General features: G+C 35.1%; 1 protein-coding gene across 9 annotated transcripts in view; it reads left to right on the top strand.

The window, feature by feature from the left end:
* Positions 1-18715, top strand: part of SFMBT1 (Scm like with four mbt domains 1) — a 143276-nt gene that overhangs the window by 83064 nt on the left and 41497 nt on the right. For all 9 annotated transcript variants that reach the window (XM_081284124.1, XM_081284122.1, XM_081284123.1 and 6 more), the window contains 2 exons: positions 2259-2499; positions 11149-11237. In XM_081284124.1, coding sequence (XP_081140250.1) covers positions 2259-2499; positions 11149-11237 — 330 coding nt within the window. The remainder of the gene's footprint in view (positions 1-2258; positions 2500-11148; positions 11238-18715) is intronic.

The following is an 18715-nucleotide window of genomic DNA, read 5'->3' on the forward strand; positions in this document are numbered from 1 at the left end:
ATAACCTTCAGAGAACAGGCCTCCAAAATATAGTGTGAATAAAAATATGGGAATGAATTGGTATGACTACTTTGGAAAACACCTTGGTAATTTCTCTTATGGAAATGAATGTGTGTATGTACCAAGAGGCATATAGAAATGTTCATGGCATTGTTATTTGTAGCCTCTCAAAACTATGAAGGTGCCCCTAAACCTAGTACTAGTAATAGTAGAATGGATATACTCTTGCAGATTTGTGTTGGGGAATATTATACAATAACGAAAAGAGTATTCTTACATGTAATAGTGAGAATGAATCTTATAAGTAGTGTTTAGCAATAGAAACCCTACACAGAAAATAATCATATTGATAGCATCAAAACGTGGGTGGTATTACAGTTATAATTCAGGATAAAAGTAACCTTTCAGTAGTAAGACACTGTAGCGACTAGAAGAAAAAAAATTTATACAGAATGTAGGACTTATCTTTGCTGGCTCTATTTTTTTCAGGTCTTCACTTTCAGTTTACAGTGATTTTGATTGTCACACTACATTTATTTGTCGTGTCTCCATAGTTTCCTTCAGTGTATGACAGTTCCTCATCATTCTTCATTTGTTATTCGTGGACTTGATACTTAAAAAAATTTATTTTTAATTGATACTTTTTGAAGAATATGTGTTTCAAATCAGTTATTTTGTGGAATATTCTTCAATTTAGATTTGTTTTTGCCCCCATGATTGGATTGAATTTATGCAGATTTTGCAGGAATGTCAAGAATAAAGTCAAGAATGATGTAAAGAAAGGATACATAATATTGAAAATTTAGGACCGATGATGTTAACTTTGATTAAATAATTAGTTAAATAAAGTGCTGTCTGCCACGTTTCTTCACTGTGTTACTGTTTTCCCTTTTACAATTAATAAGAATTTTAAAGGGAAAAACCTTTGAGTTTGTGCAGATACTGTTTCTCATCAAGGAAATTTTAGTGTTCATCTGTGATTCTTGAATGTCTGCCATTGTTTATTTTATAATGTTTGTCTAATGGTGATTTTCTATTTTCATCTTTTTTTTCTATATTTATTGATTGGATTTCTGCTTCAAGGAATATTTGTTCCTCCCTCCTTCCATCTTTTCCCCCTCTCTTTCTTTCTTTCTTTTCATTGTGGACTCATGAATATTTATATTGTTAGTGATTTATAATTCACTATTCTCCTTATTTATCGTATTGCTCCTATTTGAAATGTGGCTGCCGGGATATCCTTCTAGTTGTCTTCCATGCCTTTCTGACATACCTCATCATTTTTTGACCATTTCTTTACTTTATGGCATCATAAGATATTCCAGACTTTTACTTTATTTTCTTTCCACAGAATTGTTGTTAAAATTTCTCCAAGTAGCTTTTGTTCTTTTTTTTCACTGGAAGATGGCATTTAGAAATCAAGCTTTGGGTGCTTGCTTGTTGATCTTGGACATCGTTATTTGTATTACCTGTCAATTCACAGAGTTAGGAAATACAAATATAGTAACACAAACATATAATACATCTACACTTTTTTCTATTATTCATCTATCTAGCTATCTATCATTATTTTCTCCTTCAGATACCTCTGATTTTAGCCCAGAACTACGGAGTTTACTTTAGTTTTCAACCTTTTCCTTATTTGTTTTCCTTCTACAGTGAGAAACCTGGCCTTCCTTATCCACAACATATTTATTTACTTAATCTAAGAATACACATAAAGTAGTATTAGAATTGCTAACCCATACCTTTATTACCATGTAATTTTTCTTCGGGAATTAGAACACATACAAAACAATATTATTAATTATTAATGAAGGATAACTAGAGGAAACAGTCTGTTTTAGGGACATTGGGAAGTATGACACCCTCCACATAGTATATATTATACTAACTTATTATCATTACAACATTTTTATCCTTTCCCTATTTCTGATTTCATACATTTTCTATTGAATGATCTAGAAATTACTCTTGAAAACTTCTGTTGAAGGCTGCTCCTATTTAGTAGTTTATATACTTAATTGAAAGTATTTTCTGTAATCAAAGTAGACTGCTTTGGTGAAAATATTGAGTTTCTTCTGTTTCTATTTCTCTGTTTTCTTTGGTTCACTCTTCTGAGTTAGAATGGGAATTTCTCAGGTTTCCCTGGAGAAGATTTTATTGAATTTAGTGTTTCAGAATTGAAAAGAATGTTGGGCAGAGTAATACTTGTCTGAGATAACTTGACTAGTGCCTAATAACATGTTTCTGTTCAGGTGGATACGCGTTTGCAAAATGGATTTGCTCCTGGGATGAAACTGGAGGTGGCTGTGAGAACAAATCCTGAGACCTACTGGGTTGCCACCATCATTACTGCTTGTGAGCAGTTGCTTCTTCTCCGCTACGATGGCTACGGAGAGGACCGGAGAGCAGATTTCTGGTGTGACATCAGGAAGGCTGATCTTTACCCCATTGGGTGGTGTGAGCAGAATAAGAAGACTCTTGAAGCCCCAGAAGGTAATACTTTCTGGCAAGACTTGATATGACTTTGCTGTAAGAAAGTTTGAATTGTCCAGAGACTTTGAGATTTTCAGTTTCCAAGGCACATAGATAAGTTGACTCAACTTTTTTAGGTTAACAGTTCAAATGAAAACAATTATAAGGAATAATACACATTTCCCTCTTTTTTTTTTTAAATATTTATTTTTTAGTTCTCGGCGGACACAACATCTTTGTTTGTATGTGGTGCTGAGGATCGAACCCGGGCCACACGCATGCCAGGCAAGCGCGCTGCCGCTTGAGCCACATCCCCAGCCCCCATTTCCCTCTCTTTTAAAATTATTTTCTCCATAAAGCATCAACTTTTTATGATGTTCGTAGAGGACATCATTTGATTCTCACCCTTTAAAACTGTGAGATTGGTTGAGTTTGGCACTGGAAGGTCTGGCTGTTTTTAAGTATATTGAGTCAGTTTGACATACTGTCCATTCTCTTCCTATTTTTTATTATCCTCTCTCCTCTTACCCTTAAGCAATTTGGGAACTGAGAGCCAACTGAAGTTCCATTCCAGGAAGGAGCCCTTCTGAGAGATGAGTCCAGATTGAGCAGGAGAGAGAGGAATAAAGTCAGAAGAAGGATGAGATAAAAGTGGGGGAAGGGAAGAGAGACTACAGATTTTAGAAGACACTAGACTTTTTATATATCTTTTAACTTCTTATTTTAATGTAATTTCAGATTTACACAAAAGTTATAAGAATAGTAAAGAAAAGTCTTGGAGACTTTTTGCCAAGTTTCCCCAAATGTTGACATTTTACCACATTTGCTTTATCCTTTCTCTCCTGCCCACGCATGCTTTTTTAGCAAACTGAGAGTCAGTTTTAGACATAATGCCCTTTTACCCACAAATACTTTAATGTATCTCTAAGAACAAGGCATTTGTGAGCACAGTAAAATATCAAAATGAGGAAAGTAACTTTGATACAAGTACCCTTATTTAATCTACAGACCTTTTAAAGCTTTTTAACAATTGTCCTAATAACAATTTAATAATAAAAGAAAATCCTGGATCATGTGTTGCATTTGGTTGTCATGTCTCATAAATAAGTTTCCTTTTATATCTGAAATGTTCCTCAGACTTTTGGCTTTCATGGCTTTGACACATTGAAAAATGCAGGCCAGTTTTCCCAATAATATTCGTGATGTTCTGCTCCCAGGAATGGTCATTATGCCCTATTTCTGTTCCTGGACCAGAAAGAATCTAGTCCAGGATCACATGGCATTTAGATGTCACACCTCTTTAGTTTTCTTACCTTTTCTTTGTCTTTCTTGGTCTTGACATTTTTGTATAGTACAGGATATTTACTGTATAGAGTTGTTCCAAATTTGGATGTGTCTTATATTTCTGTAGATTCAGATTGTGTACTTTTGGTAGGAAAAATGCAGAAATTATGTCCTTTTAGTGTATCCTAATTGGAAGATGCATGTTGTTGATTTGTCCAATACTGATATTAACTTTCATCACTTAGATTAAGTTGATATATACAAGAGTTTTCCATTAAAATTATTTGCCAGGCTCAGTGGTGCACACCTACAATCCCAGCTCAGGAAATTGAGGTAGAAGGACTACAAATTTGAGGCCAGCATCTGCAACTTAGAGCCTGTTTCAAAACAAAAAAAAGAGTGACTAGGGATATAGCTCAGTAAAAAAGTGCCCTGTGTGTTAAAAAAAAAAAAAAGTGTCTATTTATATATTTAAGTATATATACACACACACACACATATACTTTTACCCTTTTAAATTAATTAACATCTAATAAATGCTTTGCAATTGTTAAAATATCATTGTTCACCCACTATTTTTAGCATTCACTGATAAGTTTTATTTGAAACAATTATTACTCTACAGGTTACCAAATGGTGTTTTTCTAATTTCTTCTGTGTTTCTTTTTTTTTCTTTTTTGAGAGAGGGAGAGAGAGAGAGAATTTTTTAATATTTATTTTTTTTTTAGTTTTCGGCGGACACAACATCTTTGTTTTGTATGTGATGCTGAGGATCGAACCCGGGCCGCATACATGCCAGGCGAGCGCGCTTGAGCCACATCCCCAGCCTTCTTCTATGTTTCTTAATTGACTTTCTACTATAGAAAGAGGTTTCTCATTTCTCCCATTTATATATATACATGTATATGTAGTATGTCAATGTAGACTCATGATTCTGATTTTATTCAATGGGTTATAATCTTTTATTGTTATTATTTGTTTTATGCTGAAATTGTCTTAGATTCATCAAGTTAGATACCTCTTTAAGCTAGAATGTGCCCTTTTGATATGTACCTTTCCTTTTTTTTTGCAGTTTTTTAATTTTTTGACTTAAGTTTTTTTTTTCTTTTTTTTTTCAATCCACCCCTGAAATCAGCATTTTTCTTTTAGTGAAGAATGTTGTTTAGAGATGATGAGTTATTATGGACTTCTATTAAGATATATTTTTACTTTGTAAAAAAGAATACAAAACCAGGCATAGTGATGCCCCCCTTAAATCCCAGCAATTTGAGAGACAGAGGCAGGGAGATTGCATGTTTGAGGCCAACCTGGGCAATTTGGTTAGATTGGTCTCAAAGTCCCCAGAAGTCAAAGGTCAAATGTTTTTGTGATATGTGGGAGCTAATCCAAAACAAAGTGGTGTAGGAGGGAAGAAGAAAAAAGAAGGGAGAGGGAATTGCATCAAAAAATAGAAGGAAGATCAGTATAGTAGAGGGGATTAAGGAGGAGGAAAAAGAAAGAACAGAGGAATAAATCTTACTGAACTTTTGTGTGTGCATGCATGGATTTGGCACAGTGGGTCCTGGCATCAGGTATATCCATACTACACTAACAATAGTAATTTAAAAAAGTAAACTGTAAATGGTTTGATGAAGGATTGATAGAGTAGAGTGAGGGGAGTAGTGAGGGAGGGCATGGAGGAAGTGCTGGGGACTGAATTGGGGTGGAGCTGGTTATGTTCCATGCTTTTGTGATTATGTCAGGGTATATCCTGGTGTTGTATATAACTAAAAAAGAATTTTAAAAAATGGGGAAAATTAAGTTAAAAGGTCTGGGGGACATAGCTCAGTGGTAGAGAGCTCCTGGGTTCCATCTAGTACCAAAATAAATAAACAAATAAGAGGAAGCTCTAGAGGCCTGAAGCTACCTAGCCTATCATCTCATCTAAAGATTATAGGAAAGTACGTCTCATTTAATCCAAGAACAACAGAAATGGTTTTAGTTGAACGTCATGTAAGATTATTATGACAAAAAGAAAATAGAGTAAAATTGATGAATACTGTGTTTAATAAAAACATTTCAAAACAAGCTAATAGTAACAGTAGTAGTAATGATAAAAGCAAAATAAAATTTATAAAAATTCAGAAATGAGATGACTAGAGGAGAGGAAGATTTAAAAAGAGAAAAAGTAGAACTTAGGCTGGAAACAGAAAAAAAATTAGACATGAAAACTTAGTTAAAATGAAGACAGGAATGAATCAACACCATAGATTATATCTGAAGAGAAATAGAAGGTGAAAGTAAAGAAAACTCTTTCATTTTTTTTAAGGAATTCAACGTATCTTTTATTTTGGGGAGAGGTTATTCCCATACACCCAGGAACTTGTTAAAAATATTCCAATAACACAGTAAGAAAACATTTTTAAGTAAAAATGAGTGGGGTAAGAAAAAAGGACTTAAGAAAACTTAGATTGATTATAATGATTTAATATACATAAAACAGAAGAAGAAAACCGAAGGAATGAAACAATAAAATACAATAAACTATAATATAAATAAACTTTGCTGGAATAAAAGACAATGTGAAGTTCATACTATAAAGCTCATTAAGTATGTAGGAAAATCAAATGAGAACCACTGTATCAACGTGTGTTCTGGCTGGCTACACACCAGAGTATATACCTATAATCCCAGAGGATTGAAAGTTCTAGGCTAGTCCAAGCAATTTAGTAAGACCCTGCCTCAAAAATAAAATCAATAGGTCTGGGAATGTAGTTCAGTAGTAGAGCATTGTGTAGTATGTGCTTAGACACTGAGTTTACTCCCCATTAGTGGGGGTCGGGGAAGTTCCAGTGAAATTATTGAAGTTTAAGGCAAAAAATAATTCTTTGGTTGTTTATGCAAAAGACCAGGTTTCTTGCAAAGGAAAGGAATCAAAGTTGTCATGAGAGTTATTAACAGTAGTGGTTTATACCAAAAGACAGTGGAACACTTGAAATAAAAATTTAAGAAATTCAATGAATATAACAAGGATTTTAAATCAAGCCAAGCTGAATTTTAGGTGTAAAGATCGTATGAAAACTGTTAGCAATAGGTAAAGTACTTGAGGAACATTGTTCATGGGAACCTTTCATAAATTTTCTAGAGAATGAACTTTAGAAAGCTAAATGAATGAAGTAATGTTAGCATAAGAACTATTAGTGACCCATTAAATATATGTTATAGTTGTATAGTATACACTACATAATTAAAGGAGACAGTGTAGTATGTAAGGGAACTCTGACAATGTAGACAGAATATCACTATAAAAATATGGGACACAGTGGGGAAAGCATATAAATAGTGGTATAAGTTTACTTATTACCTTTTGAAAATTTTAACTGTCTTTATTGTCGTGTAATTTAACTAGTTACCTGTTAAGTTTTAGCAGGGAGTATGAATTGAGATGCTGAAGTTTACTAGAGGAGATGTTAATGTTTAGAGAGAAAAAAAGAAAATAGTCCCAAAACAAGACTAAAAGTATTATATAAATGTGTTAATATAAAAGTTAGCAGCAGAAAATGTAAGCTTTTCTTTCTTTTTTCTTTTTTTGGTACTAACATTTACCACTGAGCTACATCCCCAGTCCTTTTTATTTGTTATTTTGAGATGAGATCTCACTAATTTGCTGAGACTAGCCTTGAAATTAGGAACCTCTTGCCTCAGTCTCCTGAGTTGCTAGGGTCATAGGTGTGCACCATCATGCTTGCTTGAAAATACAAGCTGTTCTATATACCAAGATAGATTTAAAAAGACAAAGAATATGTGCAAATGGATCACATGGTGAAATATTACACTTGCAAATAATGTACATAACATTTAACAATGACAGAATTGAGACCATCCATATTGATAGTATGGCACAGTAGTGCAGGTCTATAATCCCAGCTCTTCTGGAGGCTGAGGCAGGAGGATCACAAGTTTGAGGCCAGGCTTGGGAACTTAGCAAGACCCTGTCTCAAAATTAAAAAAGGGGTAGTGTTATAGCTCAGTTATAGAGCACCCCTGGGTTTAATCCCTACTGCTATTTTTTAAAAACAATGTTTACTCTTACTCTTTTTTTAATTCTAATTTGTTATACATGATAGCAGAATGCAATTCATTTTATATTACACATATAGAGCATAATTTTCAAGACACTAATTGTACACAGAATATTTTCACACCACTTGTGTCTTATACATGTACTTAGGATAATGATGTCTAACTCATTTCACCATCATTCCCATCCCCTTGCCCACTCCCTTCTCCTTCTTTCCCTTTGCCCTATCTAAAGTTCCTCCTTTCCTCCCATGTCCCCACCCACCCTGTCCAATCACCATTATGAGTCTAGAACTCCATATCGAAGAAAACATTCGGCCTTTGGTTTTTTGGGATTAGCTTGCTTCACTTAGCATTATATTCTCCAGCTTCATCCATTTACCTGCAAATGCTATGATTTTATTCTCTTTTAATGCTGAGTAATGTTCCATTGCGTATATATACACCAAAGTTTCCCTATCCATTCATCTACTGAAGGGCATCTAGGTTGGCTCCACAGTTTAACTATTGTGAATTGTGCTGCTATAAACATTGATATGGCTGTGTCCCAGTAGTATGCTGTTTTTAAGTCCTTTGGGTATAAACCGAGGAATGGGATGATTGTTGGGTCAAATGGTGGTTCCATTCCAAGTTTTCCAAGGAATCTACTCTTACTCTTCTATTAAAAGTTGAAAAAAAATTAATGTTGACTACAGTGATTTCAAATATATATCATATATACTTTAATTTATGACTTCATAGTAAAATTTTTAAACAATACCCTAACTGATAGCCTTTGGAGGATGCCAAGGAAACTATTTATTTTAAGGGCTGATAAATATCAGGAAAGAATAAAGAATATCGAGCACTACCCTGCCTTCTTTTTGTGAACTATCCTTCAGGGTAAATAAATAGTTGAAGAAGAAACTTTTGAAGTATTTTGGTTAATAAATGATGAAGGAATTATAGAATTAGAATATTATCATCATTTTTTAGCCCCCTAGTGAATCAGTATTAACTATAAAATCTGCTAATGACACAAAAGGACAACCAGACCTTAGCTGCCTTTTGATGGCACATATAACTCCACTCATGAAGCATTCTTTCCATTCCCTCCCCTCCAAAAAAAAAAAGGTCAGATCTGGATTTCATTAAGCTTTTGGTTCTAAATAGAAAATAGAAGGGACAGTGAAACAACTGGTTGCTACAGGGAGGTGACCAATGAAAACAGACTCTGAAAAAGTCTACATAAGGACAAAGGCAGAGTCAATAAATGTGCTGCAAGAGTCGGGGGAGACAGAAAAGGAAATAACCTGCACACTAAAAGAAATTTAGATAACTATTTGCAGTGTATAGTTCTTATTGTGGATGCTAATTTGATCAAACAAATTGAAAGACCATTTATTAGACAACTGAGAAAATTTGAACATGGACTGTATATTTGATATTGAGGAATTGTTTATTTTTTAAAAGGATGATGATCTTATGTAAAAAGTTATTTCGTTTCAGAAATATATACTGATGTATATATGGATGGAATATATAATGTTTGGAATTGGCCAAGTGATTCTGTTTTTAATCTTTATTTTTTAGTTGGACACAATAGTTTTATTTTATTTTTTTTTAAATTTTTATGTGGTGCTGAGGATTGAACCCAGGGCCTCGAATGTGCCAGGCAAGCGCTCTACCGCTGAGCCAAACCCCAGCCCTCCAAGTAATTCTTGATTGGACAGGTGTGGAGTGAGTGCAGGTATAGGCCAGGAGTTGGCAAATTACCTGAAAAGTGCCAGATAGTAGATGTTTTAGCCTTTGTGGGTCATATGGCCTCTGTTACAGCTGCTTCATCTTTGTGGTATGAAGGCAGGCATGGACAATATGTAAACAAATTGACATTTGTTTATATAGAGGTTCCCTCTATATTTTGACTATATCCTTTGTCGCTTTGACATGTTTTTTTTTTCTTTTTCCTGCCCTTCTCCCTGATCTTCTTTTCCCTAACTTTCTCCTTCCTCATCTTCTCCTCTTGGATCTTATTTTCCTTAATTTTCTCCTTCTTGACCTTCTCCTCCCTGTTTTTTTTTTTTTAAGTTGTAGATGGACACAATATATTTATTTATCTTTATGTGGTGCTGAGGATCAAACCCGGGGCTTCACTCATGCAAGGTGAGTGCTCTACCACTGAGGCCCTGGGTTGGATCCTCAGCACCACATAAAAATAAACAACAACAACAAAAAAGATCAGCCAACAAAGATGTTGTGTCCACCGAGAACTAAAAAATAAATATTAAAAATTCTCTCTCTCTCTCTCTCTCTCTCTCTCTCTCTCTCTCTCACTCTCACTCTCTCTTAAAAAAAAAAAAAAAAGATCAGGGAGGGCTTTTTTTTTAACCTAACTTTCTCCCTGATATTTTTTCCCCCATCTTCTCCTTCCTGATCTCTCCTCCCTAGTGTCATTTTCTCTGAATCACCTCTTTTAAACCCCCCTATTCCTGCTGATGGGCAGAATCACAGCATTTTGGATAGGCGCTCCCTGTGTTTCTCCTTTGATAGCAAAGCAGTAAACCTTCTTTTTCCTTTTTCTTAAAACTGTGTCCTCATTATTGGATTGGGATCTGAGAGAAGGACCAAGCTTTTGGCAATAAATTAGTTATGTTTCAGTAAAATTTTCTTTACAAAAATAGACAGCAGGCTGGATTTAGCGCACAGGTGGTAGTTTGCTAACTCCTCTAGATGAAGCCTATCTTATGAGGTCAAGGTGTTGAAACTAGAGTACAGGAGGATTCAATATACCTTTTTCTTATGTTTGAAAATTAGCATAATAAAATAAAGTAGGCACCTTTTGGACAAATTGGAGTAACCAGAAGTTTGTCCATTGTCCTTCCTTCTTCCTCCTCCTTCCCTTTTTTTTTTTTTTTTTTTTTTTTTTGCAGTAGTGAGGACTGAACCCAGGGATAATGTACTGAGCTGTATTCTAGCCCTTTTTACTTTTTTATATCGAGACAGAATCTTGCTAAGTCACCAAGACTGGTCTTGAACTTGCCATCCTTCTCTCTCAGCCTTCTGTGTAACTGGGATTACAGGTGCCACCACACCCATCACTGAGTTGTTTTGTTTACAACACCTATTCTCTTTGTTTTTTACACAGTTCTTAGTAATTTAATATCTATGAGGACTTTTTTGGGGGGGGTCTTTTCAAGCTCCTGAAGAAACAGTGCATTGAAGTCTTAGATTTTAAAATGAAAAACACACCTCAAAGCCATTACCATGTGTTTATTAGTTCCTTTGTGTTCTTTGGCTGACACATGAGTAACAGTATTTTTTTTTTTTTTTTTTTTTTTTTTAATCTAGGCATCAGAGATAAAGTGTCCGATTGGGATACATTTCTGCAGCAGACCTTGATAGGAGCTTGTAGTCCTCCTGTTCCGCTGCTAGAGGGCGTAAGTATTGCTACATGCCAAACCAGCATGGAAAAAAGTTTGCAAAGAAATACATTGGTTGCTAATATGCTGCTCTGAAGGAGAAAATCATTATTACTAAAGACATAGGCGTAAGTATTGAAAAATTTAAACATCCTAAGAGACTTAAAACTGGTGGCTGTCTTAGTGCCCTAAAATATTGATTCTGGATTCGTTGCTAAGACATACAAAACCAGTTTTCTAGATTCTTGTACACAGTTGGAAAATGAGGTCTTTTAAACTCGTAACTATGGAACTGAACAGGTGTTGATTCTGCTTCAGAGGGTACATTTGTAACTCTTACACCAGATAACTTGAGACCCTTTTTCTTTTTTCTCAGAATACATTGGACCTTTCTTACTCCTACCTGCTTTCAGCAGTCCTTTTAAGTTAGTGTAGCTTTTAAGGGCTGGGGTTGTGGCTCGTAGAGTGCTTGCCTACTATGTTTGAGGTACCGGGTTTGATCCTTAGCACCCACATAAAAAATAAAATAAAGATATTGGGTTCACATACAACTAAAAAATAAATATTTTTTAAAAAGTGTACCTTTTGAACTTGTTAGTGAATATAGATTTCTTGATTACATAATTAATTTATTGTTTATTAAATTTCTAAATCATATCTTGTCACTTTCTAGTATACCTGTAGCATTCTGTATGGCACATGTGAACTGTGATGTATAAAGATTTTTTTGTTTCTTTATCTTCTTGTCAATACATGTTATCTTTTGGTTATAGCTATTCTAGTGAGTATGGTATCTCATTTTTATTTGCCTTTCCCTAAGGGGCTAATGAGGTCAAGCATATTGGCCACTCATGTTTCATTATTGGAACAGTGTCTTTGCCCATTTTATAACTGGGTTATATTTTTATTATTGAATTATAAGAGTTTCTTATACATTCTAGATATAAATACAGATCAGAGTTTTAAATTTTTTAATTTGTTTTAATTAGTTATACATGACAGTAGAATGCACTTATGAGATATAATTTCTCATTTTTCTGAGTGTACATGTTGTAGAATCACATTGGTCATGCAGTCACATATGTACATAAAGTAATAATGTCTGTTCTGTTCTACTATCCTTCCTATCCCCACATGCCCTCCCCTCCCCTCCCTTCCCTTCCCTTCCCTTCCCTTCCCTTCCCTTCCCTTCCCTTCCCTTCCCTTCCCTTCCCTTCCCTTCCGTCTACCTAATCTAAGGTAACTCTATTTTTCTCTAGTTCCCCACCCCTTAATGTGAATTAGCATCCACATATTAGAGAAAACATTCGAACTTTGGTTTTTTGGGATTGGTTTATTTTGCTTAGCATGATAAGTCTCCAACTCTATCCATTTGCTGGCTAATGCCATAATTTCATTCTTCTTTAAAGCTGATTATTATTCCATTGGGAAAAAATATATATATACACACACACACACATACATACCACGTTTTATCCATTCATCTATTGAAGAACACCTAGGTTGATTCCATAGTTTAGCTATTGTGAATTGAGCTGCTATGAACACTGGTATGGCTGCATTACTGTCGTATGCAGATTTTATTAAGTCCTTTGAGTATAAATCAAGGAGTGGGATAGCTGGGTCAAATGGTGGTTCCATTCCCAGTTTTCTGAGGAATCTCCATACTGCTTTCCATAGTGGTTGTACCAATTTGCAGTTCCACCAGCAATGTATGAGTGTACCTTTTTCCCTACATCCTTCATCAACATTTATTGTTGCCTGTATTTTTGATGATTGCCATTCTGACTGGAGTGAGATGAAATCTTAGAGTAGTTCTAGCCAGAGCAATTAAACAAAAGAAAGAAATTAAAGGGATACAAATAGATAAAGTAGAATTCGAACTATCACTATTTGCTGAAGAAATCTTAGTGTAGTTTTGATTTTCATTTCTCTAATTGTCAAAGATGTTGAACACTTTTTAATATATTTGTTGATTGATTGTATTTCTTCTGTGAAGTGTCTGTTCAGTTCCTTAGCCCATTTATTGATTGAGAGTTATTTGTTTTTTTGGTGTTAAGTTTTTTGAGTTCTTTATATATCCTAGAGATTAATACTTTATTGGAGGTGCATGTGGTAAAGATTTTCTCCCTATCTGTAGACTCTCTTCTCACATTACTGATTGTTTCCTTTGCTGAGAAGAAGCTTTTTAATTTGAATCTATCCCATTTATTGATCCTTGATTTTACTTCTTGTGCTTTAGGGGTCTTGTTAGGGAAGTCAGATCCTAGGCCGACATGGTAAAGATTTGGGCCTACTTTTTCTTCTACTAGGTGCAGGGTCTCTATTCTAGTGCCTAAATCTTTGATCCACTTTTGAGTTGATTTTTGTGCAGGGAGAGATAGAAGTTCGATTTCATTTTGCTACATATCAATTTCCAGTTTTGCCAGCACCATTTGTTGAAGAGGCTATCTTTTCTCCGGTGAATGCTTTTTTGGCACCTTTGTCTAATATGCGATAACTGTATTTGTGTGGGTTTGTCTCTGTGTCCTCTATATTGTTCCATTGGTCTACAAGTCTATTTTGGTGCCAATTCCATGCCATTTTTGTTACTATAGCTTTGTAGTATAGTTTTTAAAAAATTTTTTTAAAAGATCGAACCCAGGGCCTTGCACATGCTGGACAAGTGGTCTACTGCTGAGCCACAACCTTAGCCCCTGTAATATGGTTCTAGATCTGGTATTGTGATTCCTCCTGCTTCACTTTTCTTGTTAAGGATTACTTTGGCTATTCTCGGACTCTTATTTTTCCAAATAAATTTCATGTTTGTCTTTTCTATTTCTATGAAGAATGTCATTAGGATTTTAATAGGAATTGCATTAAGTCTGTATAACAATTTTTGGTAGTATGGACATTTTGACAATATTAATTCTGCCTATCCAGATTACATGGGAGATCTTTCCATCTTATGAGGTTTTCTTTAATTTCTTTCTTTAGTGTTCTGGAGTTTTCATTGTAGAGGTCTTTCACCTCTTTTGTTAGATTGATTTCCAGGGATTTGATTTCATTTGAGGCTATCGTGAATGGGGTAGTTTCTCTAATTTCTCTTTAAGTGGATTCACAGATGTATAAGAATGCATTTGATTTATGAGTGTTGATTTTATATCCTGCTACTTTACTGAATTCACTTATTAGTTCTAGACATTTTCTGGTAGAATTTTTTGGATCTTCTAGATATAGAGGCATTTCATCAGGAAATAATGATACTTTGAGTTCAATCAAATAGGTAATTTGTATTTCTTTAATTAATTTCTTCTGTCTAATTGCTCTGGCTAGAGTTTCAAAGATGATGTTGAATAGAAGTAGTGAAAGAGGAATTGTCCTTGTCTTGTTCCAGTTTTTATAGGGAATGCTTTCAATTTTTCTCGATTTAGAATGATGCTGGCCTTGGGTTTAGCATAGGTAGCTTTTATAATGTTGAGGTATGTTCCTACTGTCTCTAGTTTTTCTAGTGTTTTGAACATGAAGGTGTACTGTATTTTGTCAAATGCTTTTTCTACATCTGTTGAGATGATCATATGATTCTTGTTTTTAAGTCTATTAAATTACACTTATTGATTTCCATATGTTGAACCAACCCTGCATCCTGGGATGAACCCCACTTGATCTTTCTAATATATTTTTGTATGCAGTTTGCCTGAATTTTATTATGAATTTTTACATCTGTATTCATCAGGGATATTGGTCTGAAGTTTTCTTTCTTTGGTATGTCTATGTCTGGTTTTGGTATCAGGGTGATATTACCCTCAAAGAATGAGTTTGAAAGGATTCCCTCCTTTTCTATTTCATGGAATACTTTGAAGAGTATTGGTGTTAATTCTTTGAAAGTTTTACAGAGCTCGGCTGAGAATCTGTCTGTCTGTCTGGTCCTGAGCTTTTCTTGGTTGGTAGGCTTTTTTTTTTTTTTTTAATGATGCGTGGTCAGTTTATTCTTTTTTTTTTTTTTTAAAGAGAGAGAGAGAGAATTTTTTTAAATATTTATTTTTTGCTTTTCAGCGGACACAACATCTTTGTTTGTATGTGGTGCTGAGGATTGAACCCGGGCCTCACGCATGCCAGGCGAGCCCGCTACCGCTTGAGCCACATCCCCAGCCCAGTTTATTCTTTATTATTAAATAAAGCAAAATAAAGGAACAAAGTCACCTCCCTGTTATCACCAGAATAGAAATCAGTCTTAACATGCATTCCTGTATTTCAATATAAGCAATCAGAGTCCTAGCAAGACGTCTTCTTACCCTTCCGGCCAGCGCAGGTTTTCACTGGAGTTTAAGAAAGGTAATCCCGTTTTCCTTACAAATTTCCAAAGTGCCCCAACCTCAGGAACAGGAAGCCCTGTCCCAAACATGATGTTCTGCACAAAAAATCCTGGCAGGCAGTGCCTTTGAGGCCCAAGCTTTCCCAGGTGTTCCCTAGGCTCTTGCCACAAGTGCTGCTGTCCACACACCACCTGATGGCGGTTCCTGGTCTAAGTGTCACCCTGGGGGTGATGTCACCACATTGTCACCCCACTGGCCACCAAGGCACCATCTAAAGGACTGCTTCTTTTCTTGCCTCCTATAGCTACAGTTGGTGGGGTCACACTCTGGTAGGGACTGGTACCCTTATCTCTCCTGGAGGTGAAGGATGCCCAGCTTGGGGTGTCCATCCAAGCTGTACAGTGCAGATGTGTTCACCTGCATTCTGAACCAATCTGCTGAACCAATCAGAAGGCTGACAGGCCTTCTGCCAACACTATCCCAGGGTCCGATTCATTTCAGGGAGACAGATGGAGAGGAGCAAGCACTTCCAGAGCTCAGCAGATGAGGGTCATTAAAGGTCAGCAGGTTCGCAGGTGACGGCCAGCCCTCAGGTCTCGCTGAAGGGCTCATAAGGGTTAAGATGCATCTCTAGATAGTTAAGGTAGCATAACTCTACACAAAAAAGTTTTGTCCTTGCCCGCACCGGAGGACACCCGGTTCTGTTGGTAGGCTTTTGATGGCGTTTTTTATTTCATTACTTGTAATAGATCTATTTAAATTGTGTGTGACCTCCTCCTTCAGTTTCGGTAGGTCTCTAGAAATTTGTTGATGTCTTCTATTTTATTGGAGTATAAATTTTCAAAATAGTTTCTAATTATCTTCTCTACTTCAGACATGTCCATTGTGATATTTCCTTCTTCATTTTGTAATTTAGTAATTTGAGTTTTCTCTTTTTCTCTTTGTCAGCATGGCCAGAGGTTATCTATTTTATTTATTTTTTCAAAGAATCAACTTTTTGTTTTGTCAATTTTTTAATTGTTTCTTTTATTTTGATTTTATTGACTTTAGCTCTGATTTTAATTATTTCCTGTCTTCTGCTTTTGGTGTTGATTTATTCTTCTTTTTCTAGGGCTTTGAGATGTAGTTTTAGGTCATTTATTTGTTGACTGTTTATTCTTTTAATGAATGTACTCAGTGCAATAAACTTTTCTCTTAGTACTGCCTTCATACTATACCAGAGATTTTGATATGTTGTATCAGTGTTCTCATTTACCTCTAAGAATTTTTTAAATTTCATGCTTGATTTCTTCTACTATCCATTCATCATTCAATAGTGTATTATTTAGTTTCCATTCGTTCTTTTAATTTAATTTCTAATTTCATTCCATTGTGATCTGATAGAATGCAGGGTTTTGTCTCCGGTTTTTTGGTATTTACTAAGAGTTGCTTTGTGGCATAAGATATGGTCTATTTTAGAGGAAGAGCCATGTGCTGCCGAGAAGAAAATATATTCACTTGGTGATAGATGAAATATTCTATATATGTCTGTTAAGTATAAATTATTCATTGCATTATTTAGTTCTGTAGTTTATTTAGTTTTTGTTTGGAAGATCTGTCCAGTAGTGAGAGAGGTTTGTTAAAGTCACCAAGTATTATTGTGTTGTGGTCTATTTGATTCTTGCAATTGGGAAGGATTTGTTTGATGTATATAGATGTTGCATTGTTTGGGGCATAAATATTTATAATTGTCATGTCCTGCTGACATATACTTCCCTTAAAAAGTATGATATATCCTTTTTTGTCTCTTCTGATTAATTTTGGTTTGAAGTCTAGTTTATCTGAGATGAGGATGGAAGCCCCTGCTTGTTGATGCAGTCCATATGAGTGATATGTTTTTTTCCATTCCTTTTACCTTCAGCCTGTGAATGTCTTTGCCCATGAGGTGAGTCTCTTGAAGACAGCATAATGTTGGGTCTTGCTTTTTAATCTAATCTGCCAGTCTATATCTTTTGATAGATGAATTTAGGCTGTTAACATTCAAGGTTATTATTGAAATATAATTTGTATTCCCTATCATTTTGACTTGTTTATGGTTTTTAATTTGATTTAGTTCTCCTTTGGTTGAATATTTTTTTAGTGTAAATCTTCCCTTTCCTGGTTTTTACTTCATCCTCATGGAATAGTTTGTTGAGAATCTTCTGTAGTGTAGGCTTTCTACTTGTGAATTCTTTTAATTTTTGTTTATCATGGAAGGTTTTAATTTCATCTTCAAATCTGAAACTTAATTTTGCTGGATATAAAATTCTTGGTTGGCATCCATTTTCTTCCAGAGCTTGAAATATATTATTCCAGGACCTCCTAACTTTGAGAGTCTGCATTGAGATATCCATTGAGATTTGAATTGGTTTCCCCCTATATGTAATTTGATTTTTTTTCTCTCATGGCCTTTAAGATTTTATCTTTATTTTCTTATTATTCATTCTCATTATAATGTGTATTGGTGTGGGTCTGCTGTAATTTTGTACATTTGGGGCCCTGTATGCCACTTGTGTTTAATTTTCCATTCTATTCTTTAGGTTTGGGAAATTTTCTGCTATTATATCATTGAAAAAAATTGTGCTGTCAAGAAGACAGTATTCTATTTTCTTCTACATATTTTATAGTTATAGTTTTAGCTCTTAAATCTAGTTCTGTGATCTATTCACATGCCCTTTTAAATCTTGTCTGATAAACACTATTTCAAGCTATTCTTAATTTTTTGTGCTCTGACTCATTTCATCATGCTTAGTCAGGGTCTGATACATACCAAATACTCAGTAAAATTTGAATGAATGAATGAAATCAGGAACAAATGAATTGATAAAATATTCTGCTCTTCTCTCTCTTTTTTTTTTCTTTTTTCTTTTTGTGGGGGGATGTACCAGGGATTGAACTCAGGGGCACTTGACCACTGAGCCACATTCCCAGCCCTATTTTGTATTTTATTTAGAGACAGGGTCTCACTGAGTTGCTAAGTGCCTTGCCATTGCTGAGGCTGGCTTTGAACTCCCGATCCTCCTGCTTCAGCCTCCTGACCTGCTGGGATTACAAGCATGTGCCACCGTGCCCAGTTAAAATATTCTGCTCTTTATTGATCACGGTTCTTCTGTATGGAAATATTTAACTATGAATGTGTTCCCTAATGCATTCATAAGTTCTTTTCTATACCTGGATATGGCA

Source organism: Spermophilus citellus (assembly GCF_964194105.1).
Source record: "Spermophilus citellus genome assembly, chromosome: 3".
NCBI classification, from domain to species: Eukaryota; Metazoa; Chordata; class Mammalia; order Rodentia; family Sciuridae; genus Spermophilus; species Spermophilus citellus.